At 44.1% G+C, this 27,888-nt stretch overlaps 1 protein-coding gene across 1 annotated transcript in view; it reads right to left on the bottom strand.

The window, feature by feature from the left end:
- Positions 1-10,410: 10,410 nt before the first annotated feature.
- zeb1b (zinc finger E-box binding homeobox 1b) overlaps positions 10,411-27,888 on the bottom strand; it is a 53,815-nt gene continuing 36,337 nt past the window's right edge. The window contains exons 3-8 of the mRNA XM_030398675.1: positions 22,620-22,781; positions 20,818-21,020; positions 18,829-18,934; positions 16,672-18,380; positions 14,909-15,083; positions 10,411-14,205 (exon numbers count right to left, since the gene is read on the bottom strand). Coding sequence (XP_030254535.1) covers positions 13,478-14,205; positions 14,909-15,083; positions 16,672-18,380; positions 18,829-18,934; positions 20,818-21,020; positions 22,620-22,781 — 3,083 coding nt within the window. The 3' untranslated portion in view covers positions 10,411-13,477. The remainder of the gene's footprint in view (positions 14,206-14,908; positions 15,084-16,671; positions 18,381-18,828; positions 18,935-20,817; positions 21,021-22,619; positions 22,782-27,888) is intronic.

Raw genomic sequence — 27,888 nt, 5'->3', positions numbered from 1 at the left:
TCTCTTAACAGCTGCACTGATCAACATGTAACACTATTCTCCTTTAAACAATGAACTGGCTTGCTTGTTATGTGGAAGGCCATACTGATAAGCCACAGAGGATGATGGCCACGCTCTCGTAAACACTTCCTGGCTGCACCTGATTGGATGAACGCAACTTGTGGACTGTCGGCCCTGGGATTTCAAACCGGGTACAAGTACTTTATATGTATATGTACATATATGTCTATACTGTTAACTAGGAGGGCCTGATTATCAGGCTCATTGGTTCTCAGATCTGATATTCAGCACGTTTGTTATTGTCACAATCAGTCTGTCCTCATCCTGATGCAGACAAAATATAGGAATTTAGAAATACCAAGTAAAGTACAAACAATTCCAAACTGTTGAAAATGTGCTTAGTTACATTCCATCACTGACTGTTGTTGTTACTTAACTTTTAACACAGTCTCATGGGCTTCATCAGTAAACCGGCCTGACTCGGGTACATGAACATGGGGGTGTGGGGAGACATGGTAACCCCCGCCTCCATTCAGGGATGGCCTCTGACTTCAGGGACATCTTGTTCTGATTGCGCTTGTATGAGTCTAAGAGCATTTTTTTTCTCCACAACTTCAATCAAACCTCGCAACAGCGATGAAATCCACCAGGAGTTTCTGCTCTAACGCTGCGAGTGTGTTCAGGTCGGCCTCTCTCCCTGCTCTGTCTCTCCTCCCCCACTAGGGTGTAGTGAAGAACATGGATTCACCCTCTCCTCCGCGACCCAGATGCATACCTGCTCCAGGCTGCCTGTTTATTCTCCTTGGATTAACTTCCCCAAACGTCCACCCTCCTCCTCCTCCTCCTCATCTTCCTCCTCCTCTCCCACCTCCACACAGGGAAGGAAAAACAACTAGAGACACTTGGCTCTTCAGCACATGGCAAATCTGCCCTGAGTGAGCTTGTAAACACACACACACACACACACACACACACACACTCACTCACTCACTCACAAAATCAAGCTTTTGCCACTGTTCTCCGGCCCCCTCTGCATTAGCATGAAAGTCATCCATATTGATGCTAGGTGATTCATGTGCTGCCAGCCTCTTTGTTTTATCTTTTTTTTTTTTTTTTGCCTCCTCGCCCTCTTTACCCCGGCAAAGCTTTCTGGGGATCAGGGGGGTGATTAAGGCGAGGAGAGACGGAGGAGTGGTCGACCGAGGGCCCCAGGGTGGTGGGGGTGGAGGTGGGCAGGTTTGTAGCCCCGGTCCCCCCGGTGATGAGGTGGAGCCTAATTGATTTGTCAATGTGGAGCCATCTGGCACAGAAAGATGGGGCTCCAACCTGTTCTCCTTCCTGAGGTGGGAGGTGGGGGCATCAGGAGAGATGGGCTGGATTACACACATGATGCACACACACTCGTTGGGATTTAATGATATCTCGTATTTGTTCGCTCACACACCTTTGTTGAGGTGCATCTTTGTCTGCTTCTTATTGTAGATCATCCACGCTAATCCACCAGATTACACAATGCCCCCATCACACACCCACTGAATGATGATGGGGACAGAAGGCATGACAGAGACCAGAGGGGGGGGCCCCCAGCCATCCAAAAAAAGGAAACACACACAGCTCTTAACCCTCACGCGGGGGCCCGGGTGGGGATCAAAAGGTCAGGGGTGCTGATGGACGCCGGAGCAGAGACGAAGCCTCTGGTGTCTTAATGAAAATGGCCTGAGGAAATGGGGACAGACAGAGACAGAAGGAGAGAATGGATGCTGCCTGCAATGATTAGGATCCCACCTCATCATCCCGCTTCTCCACCAACCCCCCTTTTTCCCTTCATTTCCTCCTATCACCTCTCCTCTGACTGGGAGCCTCATTTCTCGGGTCGTTTTCAAAGGTTATGATAAGAAAAGCAAATGAGCGTGTCTGTATGATCGATACTTACTATCTACTGAGTAATGATGGGAATTAGCTTTCATTTTGGTCATTTTAGGGTATTTTTAAACACAAAATCACTGTCAGAATCTCTGAGAGCTGCTCTCATGGACAGAGAACTATCTCCTCTGATATGTGAAAACCTCATCATTCAGATGTTGGCACTTTTCGCTTCATTTGAAGATCCAAGGGCTGAGATGAGCCACCTTGGCAGCCCCGGGGCAAGGTGACGATGTCTCCAAGTCAGATTTGTACATATATGTCAGGACGTGGCGGATCACTGAAAATCTCCAGATTAATTCTAAAATAAACACTTTTAAAAATACAACTTGCTCAAGTTGCCCAAGATGTGGGGGAAGTGTGGCTGAAGCAGAAATTGCTTTGAGGGCACTGACTAACATTCAACTGCGAACCAGGCACTGAAATGTTTGAAGTTAGCATGCTAACCAGCTACCACCATCCGTCCTGTCTCCTAAAACCACTTTGTACCTGAAGAAGTAATCGTCTGGCAGCCCTGTAGTTTCAGCTGCCTGATGAAAAAGCAGTGTGTTTACTACACAGTCTAAGAAGTAAACTTAAACATTTTCACAAAGTAATTCTATTTTTAATTTTAACAATGTTCCAGCCAGTCGTCCTGAAGTGATCACAGATTCATCAGAGCCACCCCAGTAATATCAAACATTAATAACAACATCATATTCACGATTTCAAATCTGGACAATTACATCTGCACGTTCCAAGCTGCAACACAACAACCAGTGAGAGAGTTATTATGGAATAGCTGCTGCCAAGCAGTTATAGACATTGTAGCCCTTGAGGCTAACATTAGCTAACATACTACTGTTGACAGAAATTTAAAATCTCACCTCCAGTTCTTGCTCAATAATAGAAAACCTGTGTTGACTGCATCTTCTCATCCATCCAGACCTGTTTAAACTGCTTCTTTCATTGTATTCCCACTGCAGCAAGTTGTTGCTAATGCTAACCTTCGTTTTATTTGCTTCTGCTTCCTCATGAGATCATGTAAGACGGATCATGTGAGGTGGTGCATTGCTCCTTTTGGTATGATCTGTAAGTGATGTGCCATTATTTTTAAATCCTGCAGTGTGTTTAAGATTGGAGAGAATACAATCTGTGAAGTTTCTCCCTAATTGTGTCATTTAATTGTGCCACATTTCAACATTTATAAAGTCCTGCAGTGTGAGCCAAGCCTTAGTCTTTATTCAAAAGACTCCTTGCTTTACAGTTATATGCTGGGTGCCTCCAACTGAGTTTCACCTCCAAATTAGATTTACTTCATCCTCCACCTCATCAGTATTTGTAGAATGTAAACTTTGAATTTTGACTGTGTGTTCCATTGGAAGTATTGAAGGTTATATACTCTGATAATATCAAGAAACATCCAGCAATTCAGTGCAAAATTCATGCAAATGACTGACCATATAGAGGACATACCATGACAAATGTTCAGGTGCATGTTCACATGGTCTTTGGTGAGTATTGCACATGTGCATTACTTAATGGACGGGATTTAGCCTAATTGGACGCAGAGTAGGGCGGGTCATGCCGAGCGAAGTAGTGTGATCCAAAATAACGCCGCTACAGCTGGTAACCATGGCTGAGGTACAGCTGTATATATGATGATATACTCAGCACTTTTCTCTGTGTGGTTCATCTATTGTTGAGAACACTCTACCATCTTTCAGCAGGACTAAGAAAACATTTCAACAGCCACTTACAAATACATTATCGTCAAACCAAAATCCCACTGTGACTTTTAGTGTCTGATTATTATTATTTTTTTGCGAGGTGATGATATGAAATGATCACAAACTAATTTCTTAGTTTCCATCTCTAATTACCAAATAGGAACTTATTTAATTATTGATACTGCTCTGTACGAAGCTCTGGAGCCTCTGGAGCCTCTGGAGCCTCTGGAGCCGGTGATTTAGGCACATCAGCAGCTCAGCCTGAACTCTGAGTCTGTGCTTTTAGCAGAGGGGAGGAAGACCATAACTGTTGATAATCACTGGATTTGAAACAACAGGTGCCGTCCAAGCCTCTCGACCTGATTATCCGGAGGAGAAGCAGGGAAAGCACATATTTGAGGGTGAAATGTGTGTGAGGAGGAGGAGGAGGAGGAGGAGGAGGAGGAAGTGAGAGCGGACAGAGACTGTGAGGGAGGCAGCTGGGTGTGTAAGTGCAGAGAGGTAAATGGAGGGCAGCAGCTCAGCTAATGGTGGAGAGTTGGGCTGATGTTGTGATTGCTAAAACATGGCACATTCATTTTAACCTCTGTTCACATGAAACATGCACACACCAACATCTCCCCGCGGAGTCAGACAAAGGCCAAGGTTAAAGGTCATCTCTAGCGGGGGAGTGTACACCTGGGGAGGAACCAAAGGTTGAGCACGGTGGGACAGAGGTGGTGGACACATTCCTAATAAGAGCGATGGATGACGAGGTGGGCTGCATAAAAGAGACGGGCAAAAGGAAAACATCTCAGTGGTGAGGCGACCTGAACCTGAGAAGGCTGAGAGCTGGTTTATCTGAGCTCAGCTGTCGGTTGCTGAGTGAGTCACAGAACCTTCCACATCTGGATGCTGGCTTTGTAACTTTGCTCATCCCCTTCTGGTCAACAGAGCAGTTTACGGGCAGGGCTGTGTGGTGAGAGGAGTCCACGCAGATCATTTTAAAGAGATCAGAAGTCCTCAATTCACACAACTGTTCCACTGTAGTTGTGTAACCTTTTAATTATTTAAAAACAGTTCCATGTTTCTGTACCTCATACTCTAAAAGCTGGCTTCTGAGGATTAGAGGATTTTCTACTTGGAATACATTCTGATATACTCATATCTTTAATTTCATGGCTATGATAATGGCGATATAATAGACGATAATACTTAATAATACTAAACCATAAACCTCAAAGAAGAAAACAAAACAAAACCAGTCACGTCAGCCATCTACAAGAGAGAAATTTAGAAAAAACAGCAACTTCTTCTTCTGATTTCTGTTCCTGCCTCTGCTTCTCCAGCCCAATCCCAATTTCCCCCCTAAGTTTAAGGGAGAGAGGCTACATGGGGACAATGGTGTAACAGGAATGGTACAGCCCAAGTGATGAATATATAGCCTCTAAGCCTTTTCATGTGATTTTCATCAGAAACTCATGAGGAAGTCATAGATGTCTTACCAGAAGTAGCATCATCACCTTGATGAGCAGGAATTGGAGAAAGAGTGCATTTTGGGTAACACTTTCAATGAAGCCCTGTCCTTAATGCATTATGATGCATCAGGGACATACTTACAATGTATTATAATGTGCCTGAAGCACTTTATAATCATAATTATAAGCACTCATACATATGTATAACTCCGTATGATGCCAATCTCTATAATGCATTATAAACAAGGGTGCCCTAGTCAGGAGTTTCGGAGCAGACACTGATCTCTGATCAGAAGGATGTTTTTTCGTTTTATTGTCATCTATAGTGAGTTATTAATAGCACAGTAAAATCATCAGAAAAATGTTGGGGAACTAAAAAAAAAATATTTTATCATTTTATTTTATTTGTTCAAAGAAATAAATGTAAAACAAACACTAGCACACATCTCAGTCCTGCTGTGTGTTCCACTGTAAACTATTAGCCCTGTGAGCCATTAGCTGTTAGCTCATTCAGCTTTTAGCATTGTTACCTGTTTGAAACACGGCCTCACTTCCCACTCGGGAATGGCAGAAAATGTTCTTATGCTGCTGTCAGAATAGTTACCTCTTCTCACAGCGCTGTGACAGCACTAGCTATAATCCCAGGCTGTGAACGTATATGTCACAAGCCTTTTCCTGCAGGACCGGTCCATCCATCCCCTCAGTCATAAAGGGCTGGTTGGTAGGACCTTGCGAATATGTTGCGCTGGTTAAATCAAGAGGGCGCTGAAAATCCATGTTGGTATCGACAGGGGAAGAGTCAGTGGGCTGCTAGCAGTAGGCGAGCAGCAGACGAGCAGCAGAGTCCTGTGGTGTGTGTTGGCTGTGGCATTTCAGCAGCGCTCAGACAAACTGTCTTCTGTATTTATCTGACTGGCTCTGCTGATCAGGCTTTATAGAGACCACAGAACAAACTTTTTATCCTCCACATCGACCAATAATGATCAGTGCCTAATTAATCTCTCTGTCCTCTAGCATAAACTTACCTATAATGTGTCAATCATACATACTCAGAATGTGTAATAATGCAGTTTAGACAGGGCTTCATGCAAAGTGTTCAGCTCAGTGAATGACACACAGGCCTTGAGATGTAGTCCTGTAGCACGCGGGTGCTGTAAGGACAAAAAGGTGAACATTTAAGGGAGTGTAAAGAGATGTCATGCCTTTTTTATGGGCTTATCCACTGACCTCCAGCAGCCAATCAGGTGGCAGCTTTCGAGACAATGCTTGAAGGTCCAGACTTCTCTGAGGAGGATGGGACAATGGGATTACAGAGCACACACACACACACACACACAGCAGAGACACAACCGAGAGAGCAGAAGTAGATATTTGCCCGTGTGTGTTCATGCACGCTCTCCTGTGTGTGTGGGAGGACCAAAGCATACAAGAGTTGTTAGTTGGGTGAAGGTGTGTGTGTGTTTGTGTGCAGGCAGGTGGGTGGTAGCTTTTCAAAGAGCAAGACCATTTAATTGAATTCTGTGCAGCTCCTTGTTATTCTAGTCATGACTGAGAACCGCTCCATGTTGTCCCAGCAGTGTGGGAGGGCCAGCCATACCTGCAAACACTGTGTGTGTGTGTGTGTGTGTGTGTGTGTGTGTGTGTGTGTGTGTGTGTTTGTGTGTAGAGGCAGGGGTTGTGAGGTGATTGTGGTTGAGCTGGTGTTTTTCTAGTGCAACTCGAGTCCCAATGTGGTAACGAGGAGGGGAAGTGGTGAAAGTCAGCCCTGAACCTCACCCTGAAAAGAAAGCATGAAACTGCCAGAGCATTGATACTAAATCTGTGTGTGTGAGTGTGTGTGAGTGTGTGTGTGTGCGTGTGTGTGTGTGTGTGTGTGTGTGTGTGACAGAGAGTTAGAGTCAAAGTGAGAGAATGTCTGCATGTGAAGAGATCAACTCCCTGTCCTTAGTACAAAGCAAAGCAAACTGCACAAAGAGGACAAAATAACACGATTATTAACACAGTGGCTTCAGCAAAAGAGGAGATGTGCTGTCTAATAAAATTAATAGAGTCTCTAAGCAATTACAAGCTTAAACGATGATGCATAAATTTCATTTATAGATAGATTTCACCAGGGCTTATCTCTGAGAAACACTGTAATAGGATTCAGCTGGAAAGCAAGAGAAGACCGATGTGAGTGCAGTGGTGTGTTATTGTGTGTGTGTGTGCGTGTATGTTGGGGAGAAGTGAAGCTTTATCAGTGATTGAAATGATTGGTTAAAGGTGACCAGGATTCGGGATAATGACTCCAAGCAAAACAAGGACACCTGAAACCTTAGTGTGGATCTCTGCGTGGTTAACGATTGGTTTCATATTACTGTAGCTGAAGGGTAATTCTCCAGGGAGATGTTTAAGGTATGAGCTAAATACAGCGCAATGACAATCCAATCAACCCTTTGCTGCACACACACACAAACACACACACACACACACACGCACGCACACACACACACACACACACACACACACACACACACAAGGATGTTCCGAGTGACCTCCTCAGTTGTTGACCCTGGAGTTGGACTCAGGTGACAAAAGGAAGTCAGCTATCAAAAGTAATGCTAAAGAGTCTTTACAGGTGATACTGGGTGCAGCTTTTATGCACGACACTTAATTACACTCCTTTATGCTCTTGTTGAGCAATGACAGTATTTTCAGTACTGAACTGTCCAATAACTGTTTGTCTCTACGTCTCTTTTGATAACAGACATGGCAAAACATGTTTTGTGTTGCATTAAACTTTTTGTCAAATCACAATTTCTTTTGTTATCCTATGTGGTTAAAGTTACAATAACATTAGCTAATACAGTAATAAGGGTTCAGTAACAGGTATTTGACAATTAAGTAATGTGTCTGGTAATCGTAATGGTGAAATGGTCGAATTGTATTACTTATATCTCAATGGAAATATACAGGTACGTATTTATTTATATACTTTTTTATTATATATATTTATTATGTAAATATTTTGCCATTGAGATATAATTAATACAGTTTGTCTGGAAGTCATGTTTTGATTGTGACTTGAATGTGGGAAGTCTATTGGTTCTATAAAAACCAGCAGTATGTGTAGAATGTTCCCTGTACAGTACGTCTCACAGGTTGTACTGTACAGGTAAATACATGGATTTTCAGTTACTGATGAGTTAACGGTGACCACTGTGTTGAAAATGGAGCTCTGAAACAACCATTTGTCACATGAAATGGCATATTAACCTGCCCCTTCACACACACAAACACACACACAGTGTCTCTGTGTATGTTCTGCTATTTAGTGGTTGAGTAAATGAACATGATATTTAAGTGACTGCTATTTCCTGAGCGCAGGCTTTTCTTTTCTCCTTCTCCTCCTGGCTTTTCTCTTAATTTCCCCGGGGAGTTTCAGCCCCCTGGGTTTGGCTCGGTGTCAGAGTCCCGGCAGCCATGATACTTCATCAGGCTTTTGCACCATTATTGGCAAGAGCACTCCATATCCTCTTAGCAGTTATAGCTTTTCAATTTTCCTTTGAAATGCTGAGCCCAGCAGAACATATGGCAATATCTTGGCTTTAAGTCTCGGATTGAACTGGAAGCCTGTAAAACGGTCCCGCATCCTGAACATGCAGCCACAGGCTACACACTCTCTGACCTTTCTGGAGTTCCAGAGCGTTGCCTCGGCGTGGCTGTGACCACTGTTAAAGACATCTATAATAGGCACAATTACAAGATGCTGTTGGAAGAGTTTGACACAGTGATGTTATAGCTTAAGCTGTCCTATAAAGCATTATTCCATCACCAGCCCCCACTTCCAAGTGTCTCTGGGGGCCCGTTCAGCATGATGGCAGGGTCACACCTCCTCTGTCACACACACCCCAACACACACATACAAACACATTCTCCTGCAGGCTCAGGTAGTTAAAGCTGTACAACGGAATGGACTGCTCCCACTCTGTCAATGGACAAAGAAAGGCTGTGGCGGGATGAATCCCATCCCACTCACACCTGCTTTCCCTTAAAACAAAGACTCCAAATCAGAGACACCTTCTTAAGACTTAAGGATTCTCCAGAAAAGTCCCCAAAACCCTCCACTGGCAGCGGAATGAGCCGGTGCTTCTGGGAAGACAAAGAACATCAGAGGGCGAGAGAGAGAGAACTATCAAATATGTTCGCCAGCTATTGTATCATTTTCAGCTCCTCAACAGACTATAGATTTTTAGTCCATGCCATTACTAATTCATGGGGGTGGGGGGCTCCTGGAAACCTGATCTGGATCAATAGAGTTGACCTTGGGTTGGGCTGCTAACAGTCAGACTGGACTGAGAGGGGTGTTCTGACTGATCTCTGAGTTAAATGTGCAGCTCATTTAATTACATATTCAAATAGCGAAGCTTTTTACAGAAGAAATTAGGGGCACTGTATAAAGTTTTGGATCCTGACTTTTTGCCAGAATGCCCAATCTTTGATTTTTGCTTAAAAGATTCTGAGAAAAAAAAAAGAGTCGAGAGTTAAACAGTTAGCCTGGCTCTGTCCAGAAATCAAAAACAGCCAGGTGCAATATGGTGTCTCCCCCTTTCTACAGTCTATATGCTACGATAAGATAAACTCAACTAAGCTAAGCTAAGCTAAGCTAAGCTAAACTAAGCTAAGCTAAGCTAATCACCTGCTATGGCTATGGTTATTGATCCGATAGCTAAGAAGCCTTTTTAATTTTTTTTCAATAAAAGGTAACTATTTGTTGAAGCCTTCTTTACTTGCTCCTGACAGAGCCCTGTGCTGTGTGTGCAAACAACCGTTTCACTCTTCTTCTCAAACCAAATATAGCACATTATTGAAGTGGTAGCCCTTATTTTTGGTATAGATTTATGCAGACATTTGCCTACGACAGTCATTACACCAAATGTGTCTTTCTTTTCTTTCATTGTCCCCGCTGGATAGAGTGCATCTCAAGCTGGATTTTTTTAAAGTCGGCCGGTGGGCTGTTTTTTATATGTCTAACACACACGAGCATGACTCAGTTAGTGTAACTGAAGCACTGAGGTTGTGTCACCTCGTCACACAGTTGTTATTATGGTTAAAGCTTGCCTGTTCATGTTGATATTACTTATAAATTGTCTTTTTGATTTGTTTTTACACTATACTACTAAAACAACTTGAAAGCACCATGCAAATGGACCTGACTGAATACAACCCAAAACTTTTCATCAGAACCTCGGCCTGCTAGTCAGGTCAGGTACCCATGCTCTACTCTACAAGAGTTACAACTTAATATTGTGGAATATGAAATACTCAATGACACAAGCGGGGACTTGTAATTGATGTATTTTATTGTGAGATGGGGAGTCATAAAAAAAAAATGAACAAAAAAGAAAAAAAGAAAAAACAATCACTATAAAAAAGATGAGGGTGTTAAAGGGGGATGGGCATATAAAACGGGCGTGGTCATGACACTGACATAGAAAGTAACACATTGGCACAAATAAAAACATAAGAACATACATCAATATTATTTTGGCTTGGCAAAAAGGACAGTTTGTGTGGTTAAGGATAATCCTTCAATAAAAACAGCACACACTCATGCTATTAGACATACTATTAGTTTTCAAGAGTTCAGTAGCTTCATATTAGAGAGGGGAAAGAAAACTAAAATAACATGAGAATGGATGCAGAAAGGTCACAAGTTCCAATTTTCAGGCTTGCAGGGTGCAGGTTTCTTTTTTTTTTTCCAAGGAAAAACGTAATTTTGTTTGTTCGAAAAAACATACTTCAGTACACCGGAGTCTTATTTTTCGAGGCTTGTAGTTATTTGCCTTTGAATCATTTTTTTCCATAATAAAATATATTATCGTATTAATACAAACTACAGTATTGTACACTACATAGTGTAATAAATAACCATAAAGAAATATAAAAAATAAGACACATAAATATAAAAGTTCTCTATGACTAAACAGACATACCCATCTCCTTGGGGGTGGGGATAATACTGCCATTGCTGAAAACATACAGTACACACACTGAAACAGAACATACCACATAGGGACAAAAATAATACTGACAGGTAAGAACATTGTTGAATTAAACTCCTGGGATTCAGATTTGCCTACATTTTGTTACCTGAAGAGACATCTGAGCATTTCATGGTGTGTTAAACAAGTGCACTGAATAAGCTTTGAAAGGCAGGACACAGTTAATAATTAGAAATCATACTTCATCATCATCCTTTAGAAAACATGTGCATTATAAGTCTTTTAGCCGCTCATATTAGAAATAAAAGCAACTTATCTAAAATGTATGATACATGAATAGGTGGTCAGCTAAGCTCTACTCTTTCAGGTGTGGTGGTGAGCCAAAGTCAACAGTATTCCGGTGTATTTGTTGACCCGGCAATACCTGATCGTAGCTTCAACAGCAATATTCAATGGCACTTCTGATATGCATGTTTGTCTTGTTTTAGATTTTTTTTGCATATGGCTCAGAGTGGGGCAGGGGTAGGTACAGGGAGGGTCAGACAGTTATCTACATCCCCTTTCTGCTCGCTCTGAACATTGTAACAACAGTTCAACACTTTGAGAAAACACTCCAACTGACTTTGTTTGCATGGAGGTGATGAGAAGATCAATACCACTCTCGTATCTGTCTGGTAAATATGAAGCAGCAGATGGTTAGCTTAATTTAGCATAAATACTACAGAGGGAAAATGCTAGCCTGCTGTGTTTCTGTTAGCTTTAGCAGCTTTAGACTTAACAGCTGTTTTCCTTTGTTCCAGTCTGCATGCTATGCTAGGCTAAGCCGCTGTTGACTGCATATTTAACGGATAGCTTTACCTTGGTCTGGGTTAATTCTCGATTCTGATTGGTTGCAGGGTGTCCTGATAAATCTATGGACTTGTGGAACTAACAAATAGTTCCAGTGAAACTGTCTGTTCACAGTTCTGAATTGACACATTACAGCCTGTATCTTATTGGGTGTAGTCCTTCAGTGCATCATCCTCTGAACACAACAGGATGGCCGCTGTAACACACAAGCTGCAAGGGGTAGCTTACACTGCCCCCCTGAACACAGGCCATCATCTCACATCCCATTCACCTTCACCTCTCTACTTCAGGCTGCAGCTGACAGTACACATCATTTGTTCTTGAAAGTCTTGACATTGATTTTGGGACAATGACTGGTTAGCCAGCTGCTCTTGATGCTAAACATGCTGTCAAATTGTGAACAGTAAGTTCGTATGCAATCTTACTGACTTTGAATATTGCATAACATTAGCTGTCTGGCTAACAGCTGATTGAGGGTTCTATGAGCTGAGCGGACTAGTTTATCTCCCGTTGTCAAGTGGCATCTAAAGTGCGTCCTGTTTAATGGAGTCTTGTATATTAACATAGCATGACAACCTTAGGGGATGGTAATTAAAGTTCCAGCTGTTCTCACGTGTCACAAAAAACTTTTGATTGCAAAACATGGCAATGTAAATGAACGGTAAACTTTTGTGACCATGGTATTAGCGGGACGATCGTCGCCCATTCACTCCTGGTAATGAACACCTTGTCAGGCATTATCCCTTACATGTGAGAGTGGCACAGACCTTCTCCTTTAACGCTCACCAAAACACTAATAAGCATGTTTCCCAAAATGTCAAGCTAATTCCTATGGAACACTGATTTGTAAGGAAATTTTGACAACAGTGTGTCTAAAAGGAACTAAAAGACTGAAAAAAGACCAGTTCACTTTCCGTTGTTTTTCTTCTTAAGGCTCACAATTCAATCAAAAGAACATCAAAAAGACATGTTATGCTAACATCTGCTAGCATGATGGCGTGGTACATCTAGTGCGGTAATACTGAAGGGTAGACAACACAACTCAACTGTTCAATCCATAGGTAAACCAAGCCACTTGTAGTGCACGGGATTTTTTCTTAATTTCCTTCCAACTTAATAAAATACTGATTTTTTTTTGTTCATTGGCAATAAAAAGGTATAGAAATATCTCCCAACTGTACAGCTTTTAAAGGTTAAAATATGAGTGATAAAATTAGTAACACTGATAAAAAGAAATGACCCAAGGTGTTTTAGTAATAAAACATTATCTAAAACGTGTCGGCTCTAGCTTCCAAAGTCTGTATAATGCATTTCCTCCGTTTGTTAAAATTTGTGTTAGTCTTCATCACTTTCTTTACAAATGGATCTTTCGAACAGTGAGAAATCGTTCTCCTGTGGAAAAGTCACTAGTATTTTTTCAGGCACACCTGGATTTCTACACAGTAGTGAACTGAAACGATCTGTCAGGGTGACCAGACATCATCTCCTGCGTTCCTCCTCTGCACGGGGAGAGGAGGAATCTGATTGTGTCTCATAGAGGAGTCTGATTCCTCTCTTAGTCAGTATCTCCTTTCTCCTGCGGCGTCTGCTCAAAGTCTTCAGGAACCGTGTTCCTGTTTGTTTCGCCTCCACTCTCCTCAGTGACCTCCCCCTCTGCTTCCCCTTCTTCAGTCAACCCTTCTTCTGTATCCATCTTGACTTCCTCCTCTTCCTGAATGCTCCCGAGCACCTCCTCTTGCCTTGTGTCAGCCTTCTCTTCTTCCTCTCTCGCCTCACTCTTCTCCTCCTCTCCTCCTCCCTCCACCAATACTCTCTCTATCTCCTCCTCATTCCTGTCTTCCTCCTCCTCCTCCTCCTCATCCCCTCCTTCATCACCTATCTGCACTACCTGGATATCGTCCATGTCCACCGCACCTTCCTCTTCCTCCTCCAACTCCTCCTCGCTCTCCTCATCCTCTCTGGTGCTGCTCCCTCGCTCATCCGAGTCCAGCTGGGAGGGGGCCAGGAGCCGCCTCTGCACCCGGCTCAGGGCCTCCATCTCGGCCTGTACCTCGCCGTCCTCCTCGGGGCTCTCCCGGCCTCCAACCTGGCTCTGTGTCTCCTTCTTGCAGTAGGAGTAGCGGTGGTTCATGTGCTGCGAGTAGGAGCCCGAGTGGGAGAAACGCTTGCCACACTTGTCGCACTGGTACGGCTTCTCCCCGGAGTGGAGCCGCATGTGTTCGATCAAGTGGTGTTTGTGTTTGAAAGCCTTGCTGCAGATGCCGCACTCGTGAGGTCGCTTCCCTGCAGAGACAGAGAAAGTGAATATGTCAATGTCTGTGTTTAAGAAAACAAAGAAAAATGCCGTTGAGTAAAACAGCACAGGCATGGGAGGAAAACAATAAACTGGTGTGACGGCAGTGAAGCTCGTCACATTATCGCGTGGAAGGTTGATAGACTCCTAACAGCATCCATCATCAATGTATCCAAGGAAAACTTCAAAACAATACAACAAAATCACAACAACTGCACTTGAGAACCTTCAAGGAAACTTTATCTAGGCAGGGAACAGCTAGTTTCACCTTGGATGAGGTCATTTGGAGCTGAAAACTATGGTTGCACGCCAGGTATCAGAGCAATAAAGAAAAAAAATAAAACGCCTCTGAGAGCGTTGACCTGCACTTGGCCACGGAATCATCATCTTGGAGCGATTCAAATCACTACCAGAGCTCGCCTCTTGCAACATTTGGTGCTTCACATGAGAAGCTGGCAGTGCAGAGGTGGGGAGTTGGCGGAAAGAACTTCTCAGACCTCTTCTGTGCATATTGAGTAATACCTGCTGGAATGGTGGTGTCCACCCTTCTTTACGCTGTAGCTCAAAATCCCCCTTCGCACACACTCTGACTCATCTTTCCCGGGACCCAACAGTGAGTGATGGTGAGACAAGTTCCGGTTCCATCTGTGAGTTTTGGCTAAGTTCGTGTGTAGGCCTGGGAAGCACATGTACCTGTGTGTTCGTATTTGTGTCTCAGCAGCGAGCTGCTCTTCTGGAAGATCTTATCACACAGGTCACAGGCGTACATGCCACTGTCCGTCTTCTTCATTTTCTTCCTCTGAGGGCCAGAGTCGGAGTCGTTCTGCTCCTCCACAGTGGACACGCCTTCTGAGTCCTGCTTCTCCTCCTGGAGAACATAAGAAATCACAGATGTAGGAATTCAAAGTGACAAGTGAAGCAATGTGTGTGTGTGCATCACAAATGTGTGTGTGAGCTTGTGCATTCAATCCAGATGCTGCTGCGCTGTCTTGCTGTGAAGCTCCAGAAACATGTTTCATGGACTATGAAACTACGACTGACTTTCCATCAGCATGGGGGGAGGAAATAATGACCACATTTCAAGTTTTGGGTGAACTGTTCCTTTAACTAACATCCCCTTGGTCAACAACATAAGCCTGCTGATTACTTATGAGCACACCTACAGTTTCTTCTTCCCTGAGCCGGTGAGAGAGGACGTGGGGCAATATCAAAGAGAAGATATATATACACAGGGCTCTTTTTTTTACAAGGCAGATCTATGCCAATCCACTTAACACAAAAGTATAATACAACAACAATAAATCAATGAGGCAGGCAGAGGTGTGCCGTTTAAACAGATTCCCACAGATCAATAGGGGCTCTGCAGTAAAGTGCAGCCTCATGTCCTCTTGGTGACAGCCCTGGAAGATCACTCACACACCCTAAGAGATCTACATCCATCATTATGGGCCCATTAGGTGTCTGCACAATGAAGAACTATTAAGGGCTATCATTTTTACAAAGCACTGAATCCTGACATTTCTATATATGACTTATTGATTAGATTTTGGATGGTTTCAGACTATCTATCATGTCCTCGTGCTTTTGAACGCTGAGAAATAATGATGTGGACTGAACGGTTTGACTGATGGCCGCTAATAGAGAAAAAGCCAACTTGATTCCAATTCGCTTGTGTGTAAAACTGGCTACTGGACTGTCACCCTGTTAATCACCTGGCTTACAAAAACAACAGTTTTAGAGTTAGGCCTGTTTGCTGTGGCTGACCTCTGGAAAAACCAGAGGAGCAAACACTATGTGAGAACACTGAGAAAGCAAATAAAGCTGTGCAAAAAGTCATAGTTTGACACGCAAGTATGAATAAAGAATAAGTGTTCTTGATTGGAGTTATTTAGAAAAAAAATCTACACTGTTACTTGTATCTGTTGAACAAACTAAATGATCTGTATCCATGGGTTGATCAGAAGTTGCTATCATTAGTTTTAATTAGAAAACAATTTACAGAACAGCCATGGAATTAAGTTTCAGATCAATATTTTCATCACAAGAGTAAATAAACATATTACAGGGATCTGTTTCTGAATTCAAGGGAATAATCCTGTCAGCTACCAAATGAGGATTTTCCTTCATCACAAATCGGAACTGATGAAAAAACTTGATGAAAGTGACAAAGAGTCCTGCGACCCCGCCATAAAACTGCGGGACGTTGTTTTAGAACTTGGATTTTTAGAAACAGTTCACAAAAGATTTCTGGAGCTTCACAACAAACCAGCGTTGCAGCATTCTCCCAAACCACTGAAGTAGACTTGTTTTAAAACGTGTAAAAACAGGTGAAAGGAAATATAAAAAGGCTCTGTACGGATCGTACGGTGTCATCTTTCTCTGTATCTATCAAAATGTCAAAGTATAATTTTAACAAAGATGACAGACAGGAAGGTTGTAACTATATGCTTGCACACCTTGATTCCATTGAGGTGGATGGTTTCCTGTGTCTCAGTCCCTGCAGGGCTGTTTGCTGTAGTGGTATAGGTGTACGCCAGCTGGGGGATCAGGATAGTCTGTTTGTTGTTAGTGGCTAGTGCCCTGAGGCATTGCATTGTGGTCACAATGTCAAGGGGTTTGGCACTTGGCTGGCTGGTGAACAGTGCAATGGGGCTGGTGCCCATGGCTGAGAGTGGCGATGCCTCTTTCTTTGTGCAAGTTAAGTTTAGGGGTTCATCCACAGTGGTCGAGCCAGAGGAAGGGGAGGGGTATACGTGGGCTTTAGCCACAACTTGCTCTACTTCTTCTCTGGCCGGCTTTGGCAGCGACAGGTCGAGGGGTCCCTCAGTGCTCTGGGGTGGCTGGGCTGGGATGGGGCCGCCAGCTGTCAGGTTGAGTGGTGAGGGGGAGGCCGGGGAGCTGTGGGTGCCATTGACCTCTGCTGGGGTGGCTTCTGTAGGGCTATCCTGGGTCACAGAAGGGCTCATATTGGCCGTATCCTTCCCTGGGACCAGAGACACCACACTGTTTGCTTCACAGGTATCCTCTTCCTCTGAGGGAGGTGTCGGGGCACCCAGTGATATCTGACCCTCTTGCATTTTATCAAACCACTTCTTAACCACATGGATTGGCAGGCTGACTGAGTCAGAGATCTTGGCCAGCTCATCCTTTGTGGGCTCTGCGTTTAAGGCAAAGTAGGCCTTGAGCAGGGACAAGAGGTTTTTGGGCTGGTTGCAGAGTCCTCCCTCTGACAGCAGGGCAGCAACAGCAGACTCAGACTTATCCAGGCCTGCTCCATTCAGCTTGAGACCATCTGTCTTGCAGTGCTTGAGGGCATGGAGTGTCTCCAGCCCACCGGGACAGTTATCACACAGGAGACAAGTTTTAGTGGTCTTTTCCTCTTTGCCTTTAGTCTCATTGGGCCTGGTGCCTCTGATGGTGAGATCTTCTGGAAGTTTCTGGGACTTGAAGGTGTCAGTGGTGGTCTGAGCTGGTAAGTTTGGCTCAGGCTCTTTCTTCAGGTTTTGGGCTGTGAGCTGGCCCTGGTTGGGGTCCAAACTGTAGTTTATAATGATTTTTGCATTTCCATCCTGACCCACAATAGGCAGACTGATGGCTGAGATGAGTTGCTGTTGCGGGGTGAGGAGAGTTCCAGTGGTTAACCCCGAGTTCACCTGTCCCTGGCCTTTGGCATTGCTTTCCAGCACCTGCCGAATGACGTTACCATCCACTGCCACTTTGAGAGCATTCTGCAGGTCGGCCAGGTTGATGCTGATGGGCGACACCAGCCCCACAGTGGGCAGGACCACGGCCTGGACTGTACCCTGCAGAGGAGCTGCAGCACCTCCATTAAAAATCCCACCGTTCATGGCGCTCACATTTGGGGATGTTAGCACCGTTGGCTTGTAGTCGTAATCCACAGGCTCGGTCTTGATCTGGTTGAGGGGCAGCTGCTCCTGCAAGGGCTTGCTGTGCTCCAGCTTCTCTCTAATCTGGGTGCGGAGGACTGAGGGCGGTGTGGACAGCACTGGTGATGGAGCCTGGGTCTGGGTTTTGGCGTTCCCTAAGCGTGGTCTGCCATTAACTGAGATGACACTGATGCACTTCTTACTGCTGATGTGGGAGCTGTATGAGCCTGAGTGGGAGAAGCGCTTCTTGCAGTTGGAGCACTCATAGGGTTTCTCTCCTGAAAAAAACCACAGTGTGTGTGACAGAGGGGAGATAGAAAGAGGGTGGGGGCAGAAAGAGATCTCCATTAGTGAATGAAGCTAAATGAGCGGGCTAGGCAATGAACAGTATGGCAGGAAAAGGCTCTAATGCATTTCAATGATGCTTAAACGCTGATGTAATGGGACCACTGGGAAATGCCCTCCTCTAATTGCTGTCCCATAATGCCAAAAGAAACACAATTATGCAACGTTAAGAAAGAGCACACAATGGCCTGAAACACCGTCAAGGATTTCTAAATACAGGGAATTGTCTCAAACATAAATAAAATAGAAATATTGATTCAATGGCCACTGAAACATCTGTGACCAGCACACAGCAAAGACACACGAGACCTCCTAAAGTGCATGCACACACAGACAGACACACACAGAATGCTGCCATGGTGACAGGGCTGGTCCACTCACCGCTGTGGATGCGTAGGTGCTCCTTCAGATGATGCTTGTATTTAAACGCTTTGCCACATTCAGTGCACTTGAATTTACGATTGCCTCCCGACTGTGTGATGTGTCTCTGTCGGATGAGGGGAGAGGGGACATTCAGTGAGACCCACAATGAAAACACAACCTTTGAACTGCTACTAATTCATGTCACAATGTCATTACTCAATCGGGGGCAGAGGCACATGTTTATTTGTTATGTCTGGAAGCAAGCTGCTAAAGAAACAGGACTGAGCTTCGATGTTAGTTTACATGATGAAGAATCACTTTGTCATGAGTAGTGTGCTCCTGAAACCAGTCACAACAAATCCGGCTGCACTTAGTGGTTCAAACACAGAAACATGTGATGCAGGCTGATGACTACAGCAGGGTCCAACAGTCTGATACCACGAGTGAAAATACTTATTTGTTAATTTGTTCAGAATATAAAACATTTCTATGAAAAAAAGTGAAAAGTTGAATCTTTGAAAAATGTCCATACATTTCAGAATATCTCAGTATTTAGTTTGTGCCCCTTTTACTTTAATGACGGGATGCACTCGAGCTGGCATGGACTCCACAAGTTTGTACAAAACCTGCTGGCTCATGTTGTCCCAGCATGATTTGACAGTTTTCCACACACCTTTGTTCCACAAAGCCTTAGAGCTTTGAAAGCACTACTTGAAGACCAAAGAAGACCAAGGAGTCCTGGCTGTCATGGACCCTCCTCCACAGTCACCTGACGTCAACCCCATTCAACACTTATGGACGACTGACAAAGCCAAACATTCAGTGCCATCACAAGAAGCTTTGTGGAACACTGTCAGATCATGCTGGGATAACCAGTCAATGTTAATGGATGACCTACAAAGTACTTCCTAACATTTATTATTGTAAACACCAGTTGCAACTTTATAAAGAAAAAAGCTAAATAAATAGTTTACAAAGCATTTCAGTTTTATTAACAGCATAATAAATATGAACTAACATTTAATGAACTATAAAATTACCATTTTTTAAATGAGTGTTATTATAAAAATGTTGAATAACTGAAATAATATGAATCACTTTATCATTACAGTACCATGGCAGCAGTGTGCTGTTCAAAGAGGATTCTGCATTAAGAATTGTAATCCAATAAAGGCGCATTTGCTAAAAAACTGCATTTCTACTAACAACTAAGACTGGGTTGCACCTACAAGGATTCATTTAATCTAAGATTAGCTCTAATCAGAGTTTGGTTGAAATACATTTCAAATGAGTAAATCCAGATTTAAAATTAAGCAGAGCAAAGTTTATTTATGTAAACTAAAGTTAAACAGAATTTGGTCTAACGTGGAGATGCTAGTCAAATTAAAACAATACACAAATAAAATCAATTGACGTTAGTATAAAAGAGGGGACACACCGTTGGCTGCTCTGTATTTCTTAATAAAATGTCATGTTGTTCACTAGTCAATTAAAACCATAGCTTAACTGTTCCATCATGCTCGATTTCAGCTGTTTTAGGAGTCGTGTTAACTTACTGCTCATTACTATCACTTATTTCCTGATTTTCCTTCTCTATAATAACAGCTTTTAAATTACAAAGCAGAGGATTTTTTTTGTGAAGAATTCACTGAGAATTAAATGTGCATTTTACCACCAAGGGAGCGCATGTCTAAATGCCCTGCAGTTATCTAGCTGGATCTCTTTCACTGTCGATCCAGTCTTCCACTTATTACTGAACTGGTGTCTTGATAGAAATTCAGCAGCATCATAAATGTGGTTCATTGTTTTTCCACTTACTTGATCACTTTGCTCAGTTAATTTCTCAAAGACAGAGGAAACCATGATTTAATCATCAGGTTTAATCCTTGATAAGTAAGCTTAATGTTAAATGCTTCGAACAAAAAAATGCCACATCGGCATATTTTTTGTTTTGCCTCAGCTGATACTGTTTTATCAGAATCCGGTTATATGTCAGTCAGTTTTTACCTGATCGCGTCCACCCTTGTGGACCGTCATATGCCTCTCCAGTTGAGCTCGGTATGTGAAGCTGTAGCTGCACTCCGGGCAGCTGAAGCTCTCTTCGGTCTTCTCGTGCCGATACTTGATGTGCTCCTTTAGGGAGCTGTAACGCTTGTAGCCACGTGCGCAGTACGGGCAGGTGAGCAGCTGAGAGAAGGAATCAGGAGTTCCTGGATGAAGAAAAAGGCACAAGAGGGAAGTGTTGTTATGACATATGTTGGAGTGAAGGGGGGAGGAGAAGAGGGGATTACAAACACATGGTCAATAGGGAGGGGTCTTTGATGTTACACAAGGCCGGCCACAGTCACACTCCTCTGCTATTTCAGCAATCACTGAGAGATCCTCCCCCACAGGTGAACAGCACCCAGGTAATCAAATGGATAAAAGCTGATTAGTAATCCATAGCAATGCCTTCCTGTCCTGATCAAAATAGCCAGTTCAGGGCTGGATTTAGTTATTTTTTTTCGCTTTTGTACTTTTCGCTGACATAAAGCCCAGCGATTACAGCTTTCACACCCCTGAAATTCCATCATGTGATTGCCTATTGTGCGTTAAAGGCCTTTCAAAAACGCCCACGCATGGAAGGAAAAGTGAGCTTGGCAAACAGCAGCCGCCTGCTTACATCCGAGCTGGTGGAACAGAGGGTCTCGGCGGAATGGCTCTCACACAGGTAAAGCATTACTTCGTTAACAGGTGATGTATTAAGTTCCCCTGCGGGACAGGTGAGGGCCTCAGGATGGGAATGCACACACATTACTGCCCAGGTAGCCGTGAGTCAGAGCTTTGCACGTCCGTGACAAATTTGCTCAGGTGTTGCCGTTTCTCTTCCTCCCCTCTGCCTCCCCCCTCTCTTTTTTCCCCTGCTGTGTTAACAGGTAAAAGCCAGAAGCCCAGGAGCAATAAAGGCCCCTGTGTGCTGCACTCAACAAATAGCAGTGTGTGTAATGATGTTAGAGAGTGGTGTTAATGGGGTGGAGTTAACACCTGAGGTGAGACAGAGAGCAGGTAGAGCCATCCCCGGGGGGCGAGTAATTACTAGGTAGGTGCAGTAATGAGTGTGAGAGCTCAGTGACTGTGAGCTCTTGGGTGGAAATGGCGGTGTGTGTTTCGGTGCATGTGTGATTTAAGGACACTGCGCCTTGCATGTGTGTGCTACTAATAATGTTGCGAATGGCACAAAGCACATAATAGTTCTTTCTGGAAAGGGATATAGGAGTGTTTTCTGTCATTCATACAAACTCACCTAGGTCTTCCCACTTCATGGCCTGGATATTCTTGAAAGAATATGTAAAAATCTCTTCATACAATATACATCATTTTTAAAAAATGTATGTATGTGTATTCTAAGCCTCACTAATTGCATTTGTTTACTTTATTGGGTTGAAATGTGTCCTGAACATTCAAGAAACCCTAGGGTGTTTATTTAAATAGTTGTTGCAGAATATCTATAGAAATCAAATTAATAACAATACATATTTTTTTTCCCAAACTAAGAATCACATATCACATCTACAAGATATTTGGTCCTGCTTAAAAAAGATCTATATTAATTTTTTAAGAAAATCCATAACATGAACTGGGAAAAGTTATGAATTCTGGGTGAGTAGACATGAAATAACCCTTTCTTAAATTATCAATATCATTTTGTCCTTTTCGTGCCTTTATTTGACAGTATAGCTTGAAGACTGCAGAAAAGAGCCACAGGTTGGATTCAAACCCTTCAGTACAACATTAGCGGGATGTGATGGCTGTGTGATGATGTCCTGTACCGTTCTCGTCATGGATGCTGGCATCAGGGGTGCCCTGACGTTGAGGCTCGTCCTCCGGGGCCTCTGGGTAGATGACGGCCGTGTCTCCTTGCTGGAGCATCTCCTCCACGAGGGCGTCTGCGCTCACGTCGTCCTCACCGTCTGACCCACAATCCTCCTTCACTGTGAAGGGACGAGCACACACTGAATTAGGGTGATGATCGAGGCAGCAGATGAACATGTTTTTTCTACCGACGGAAGCCGTACATAATGAAACCTTAACCTTTGTATATGTAATGTCATGATCCAATAATGCGAGAGTGTCATCAGACTTGAACGGGATCTTGCAGTCAAGGCCTTTGATCATGACAAGTTCACCAGCTGGAATGAGGTGTTCAGCATTGGGAGAAAAAGACAAATATCCCGGATGTGGTTGCTCACAATGGGATGAGAAAACTAATTAGCATCAAAGGCCACGGGCTACTGTACGAGCATCAGGCGCTTTGTAAGAACTGAATAGCAAGCCTCTATTTACAATGTTAGGTAAGGTACTTGTTGAGATCATGACTGATAATTAGGTGATGAATCTTGTCCTGATGTATTGTGCTGATAGATATCACATAGGAACTCTCTCTCTCTCTCTCACACACACACACACACACACACACACACACACACACACACACACACGCACACACACACATGCTGCTGTGCTCTCTGGAGAGGCCTGGCCTTCAGACTGTGCTTAATATCCCAGCAAATGAGAACGTGCATGTGGGAGATGAGCGTGTTTCTCCTCCACATCACATAAGCCCGGCTAGCTAGTCCAACAAGCACTAATTACCGAGCTGCAGCGTACAGGAAGTGTAACCTGAGGATGGGGTTTAGGACGCACCAAAGCTTCCTTTGCTGTTTCCGTCTCTGCTCTCCCAGAGCTTCCTGAAGTGGATACCGGAACCAAGTATAGTGTGTCTGCGATTAAACCGAGCATTATTCCTAAATGGATCTGTTAGTTTGCCTATGTGTATCAATACACAGAGTACACAAGTACAAGGGTGACTTATGGGCTAAAAGGAAAGTTAGGCTTCTGTGGCTGTATACTGGGCAGATGTTTCATGAATTGATTTAAGCACTCCCCCTGCTTAAAGGAGATTTGAGAATTGTGTTTTGTGAATTGTGTGCGCATTGAAAGACGGAACCAGCTGTGTCCTCTGTGGAGACAGGAACAGGTGTAGCACTTCATGAGTCACCGACGCACAGTGAATACCAGTACTCTTAGATACAGCCCTGCTCTGGCTTCCTCTAGTGCACCTTGACAAAGCCGTGAAACAATATGAGCACACTCATTTGTTGCTATGGTTATTGGAGACCGCTCGAAGAAACCTCCCGCGCTCCCAAACACCCGTGAGAGATGATAGAGAAAGAGGCTATGTGTCGGTGAACACGTGTGTGTGAAGCAGAAGCCAACAGCAGGTGCTGAGAAAGTTGAATTCAGGAATTCTCATCATCCAGTGGAGGCTCAGGAACACATCAGGGGCTGCTAACCCCCGCCCCCCATTTTAAACAGCATTTCTCCCACGACCTCAACAGCATCAGCAACATCCCTTAGATATGTCTGCAATAGTGTTCACCATCTTAAAGAGACAGTTTGACATGAATTGACTGTTGACAATACATCATAAAACATATTGAATGTAGGGAAAGTGCTGATCTGGCTGTGTTTAGATCCTGTCCTGTCCCTGAAGGCAGCATCCAAACACTCAAACGCACCTCTAGGCTACTAAATGTTGAGCATGTGTGTGAAGTGGGAGTCCCAGTTGGGGGTCTGTGGTGCAAAGGTATGACAAGCTGTTGTTTTCACTCCTTGTGTGTCTCTTTGTGCATGCATGTGTGTGTGTGTGTGTGTGTGTGTGGGTGTGTGTGTTTGTCTCTCTCGGCTCTTTGTTAAGTACAGAGCGAGGCCAGAAGGGTTCACAGCCTCACTGAGGCGGCCCCGTGTTATCAGGCTGCTCCCCTGACATGAAACATCACACAAGCCATTTATGTGCTGACGGGGGGATGTGAATGCACCACTGCACAAGTGAAAAAAAATCAGTTCAAAAGCCCCAGAACAAGGGCCCCGTGAGGTCGTGGCAGGACATTTTGTTGCAGTCCTGATTTTAAAAAAGAAGAGTTTGTTCTTTATGTATTCTACAGTGTAACCTATGGTGCGTCTTCAAACAAAATCAGCAGACCACCCACTCGCTGCTCTTCTCTTTCCCTCGTTCCCTTCTCATCCTTCCCTGCCTACATCTCTGCAACATGATACAACAGTATCCCATGATGCATTTCCTGCCCTGGTCGACCTTTGCCCCCACCACTTCCTGTGGTCGTGCTTCCAGACCCGTTTTTAGATTCTATCTTGGATGTGAGAGACATATCAGCGATAAGGATTTGCACAAACAGCTGAAATATTCCACAATCATTAGTAAAGATGTTAGCCTTTATCTGTCATCGACAGGAGGGAACAGGCAACAGGGGAGAGATTTGAGAGGTTTCCAAATTTAGGATGATTTGCTTATCCTTGGCATGGTGCTATCACGCATTTGTGCTGTGTCTCCACTGGACAATCTTCCCGGCTCTCTAGAGAGTCTTCCTTTCCTGTGCAGAAGGGTGGCTCGGTTTTGAAATCACACTGTGACATAAGGCATGCAGGAATGTAGGTGTTCCTGTGTGTCTACACAGTCCCTGCTGACAAAATGATCCAAATGGATCTGAGACCAATTCTAAGAAACATCAAATATCAGCATCGCATGTCAGGCCAACAGTGGAGAAACAGTTGAGAGTCCTCCTGCATGAAAGCCTTGCAAACTTCACTGCTGGTTGGAATAATGCAGTGCAGAACGAGTGCCCATCAAACACACTCAACAAACAACCAGCTCGTCTTCTAGTGGCTTTAAGCTATATTTCACTCTCATTAAGTGCCATGCAGCCTGCCCATATCAAAGCTCTCAAACTTCACCCTGCCCATTTTCTGAGATGTAATCATGCTCTCCAACTCATCACGTATAAAGGAGAAGCCCTCCCAGGTCAACACTCCCTCTGCCTTTTCCTCCCCTGGGGTTGGTGAGCCTGTTCTTAGAGGAGGGCAGGCTGGAGTTTATTGCACCAACACTGGGCTGTTCCACCACTACAGAAGTATTTAGGAGTGATGAGTAATGACAGCAAGCAGGGAGCCCATGATACCATGTAATCAAGAGGAATGATTCAGAACAAGAGAAACAGTGAGAGAGAAAAGGGCATAAAAAAAGAAAAGCAGGGGAGGAACAGGAGACGAGAGGAGAGATGGCAAAACCCTGAAAAAGCACCTCTTGGTTTTGGAGCGCGGCAGTCTCTGGAGAAGGGGTGTCAAGGTTTTAATTTGAAGCGAGCTGGGCTACGCTGAGGAGAAGATTAGTGGGTGGTGGTCACTTTCAAGGCTGCACCAGAGACTTCTCTGTTCTGAGGAGTGAAACCACCGGAGGGAGGGGTGACGGGATGAGAGACGAGAGAAGGGTGTTTGTTTAAAGGACTGTGGCTTTCTCCATGTTTCATCAGTCCGATCCAGAGCGACAGCAAAGTGCGTGTGATGCATGAGATGAGGGCTGGAGACAGAAAGAGCGAGAAAGAGAGCTGTGTGTGTGCGTGTGTGTGTGTGCACATGAGTGAAGGCAAAAGAAAATATGCCTGATCAGGCATAACTGTGGAGCGCAGCCAGCTCTCTGAGCTGTTTCAGTGTAACTCATGCTTTTGAAGTGTTTAATGTTCACCAGCCCCAGCCAAAACCAATGACATTATTCTTCCTCCAACTTTCCCTTTATGCAAGGAGGTACAGCTGGAGAGCGCTGATGAAAATGACAGCACCGTCTGGGGAATAGGTGTCGACGCTGCGCACAGGTCTGTGGTTTAACCGTGTAAACGTCTGTGTACACGTGCAAACCGAAACCTCACACCTGAAACTGACACTGAGCTGAAACTCACTGGAGAGGAATTTCCAAAAATCCCTCCCTAAACTGAAAGTGATAGGTGACTTGACATTTTTTTGTATGTGCTAACTTGACCTCTTGCTAAAGCAAAGCCCGCCCTCTGTCTCACACATCTCTCAGTCGTGAAAAGATCCAGCCAAAATCTGCTTGGAGCAACACCCTTAAGTAAATATTCTTGTGGCTTAATATCTAATTACATTTCATATGGTCCGGTCGTACGCACTGTTGTACGTACTGTATTTGGCACAGGCCTGAAAACAATGGGAGAGGATTTATATGCACATGCAGAGAGCGACACAGAGGCCTTGGGCTCAGGTTGAAAACATCAACATCCCTCAGCACCTGCAATTGTTGTTTTGGAAGAGGGGGGGCTGGGTTGTGACGTCAGCCCTTCCTGTGGCAACGGGCCTGATGTCACTTCCACGCAGTTTGAGGTAAAAAGGAGTTCACGGCGGTCCCCTCCAATGCCCACCAGTGCCATAAAGCTCTCGACTGGCTCGGAGGCTATTTTCTGTGTGTGAAGGTCTCTCCCTCTGCTGGCATTGTCTTTGTTTAATATCATGCTTCCTGCCTTAGTTGGAAACCCACAGCGTGTAGTACCTGTTTCCTTACACGCCGCGATCCACAATGAGACAAAGCCTGGTACTTAACTGCACACAGATGTCAGAGAGACATGTCTTAACCTAGCCTGCATCACGTCTGTGAGGTCAAAATGACACAGCAGCAGTCAAACAATTGATGCTGTAACAAAACGTAAAGAACGTTGATGTGATGGAGGCATTTGTTTTCAATGTAATACAGTCTTTTCCATTACAGATGATAATATCAGCGGAGCAGTGAAAAAAAGTGAAAAAAGTTGAATCTTTTCAGAATATCTTAGTATTTGTTTTGTCCCCCTTTTGCTTTAATGACAGCATATACTCAAGCTGCATGGACTCCACAAGTTCATGTAAAACCTGCTGACTTATATTATCCCGACATTATGTGAACACACGCCACAACGTTCTTGTGATGTCAAAGGATGCTTGTTTTTCTCAGTCTTCAAGTGCCCCCATAAATGTCGAGAGTGGTTGAGGTCAGGTGACTGCGGCTGTGACCAGACTCCTTGGTCTTCTTTGGTTTTTCAAGTAGTTCTATCAAAGCTTTGAGGTGTGTTTGGGCTCATTATCCTGCTGCAGTATGAAGTCAAGCCAAATCATGGTTAAAGTAGTTTTTTTTTCTTCTGAAATTATATTTCTGGCCTTTTTGTGGCTTTATAGACCAGGATAGCTTTAGAGTGGCAGTAA

The sequence above is a fragment of the Sparus aurata genome, chromosome 19 (genome assembly GCF_900880675.1).
Source record: "Sparus aurata chromosome 19, fSpaAur1.1, whole genome shotgun sequence".
In the NCBI taxonomy this organism is placed as follows: Eukaryota; Metazoa; Chordata; class Actinopteri; order Spariformes; family Sparidae; genus Sparus; species Sparus aurata.
This window is presented reverse-complemented; position numbering and strand designations above follow the sequence as displayed.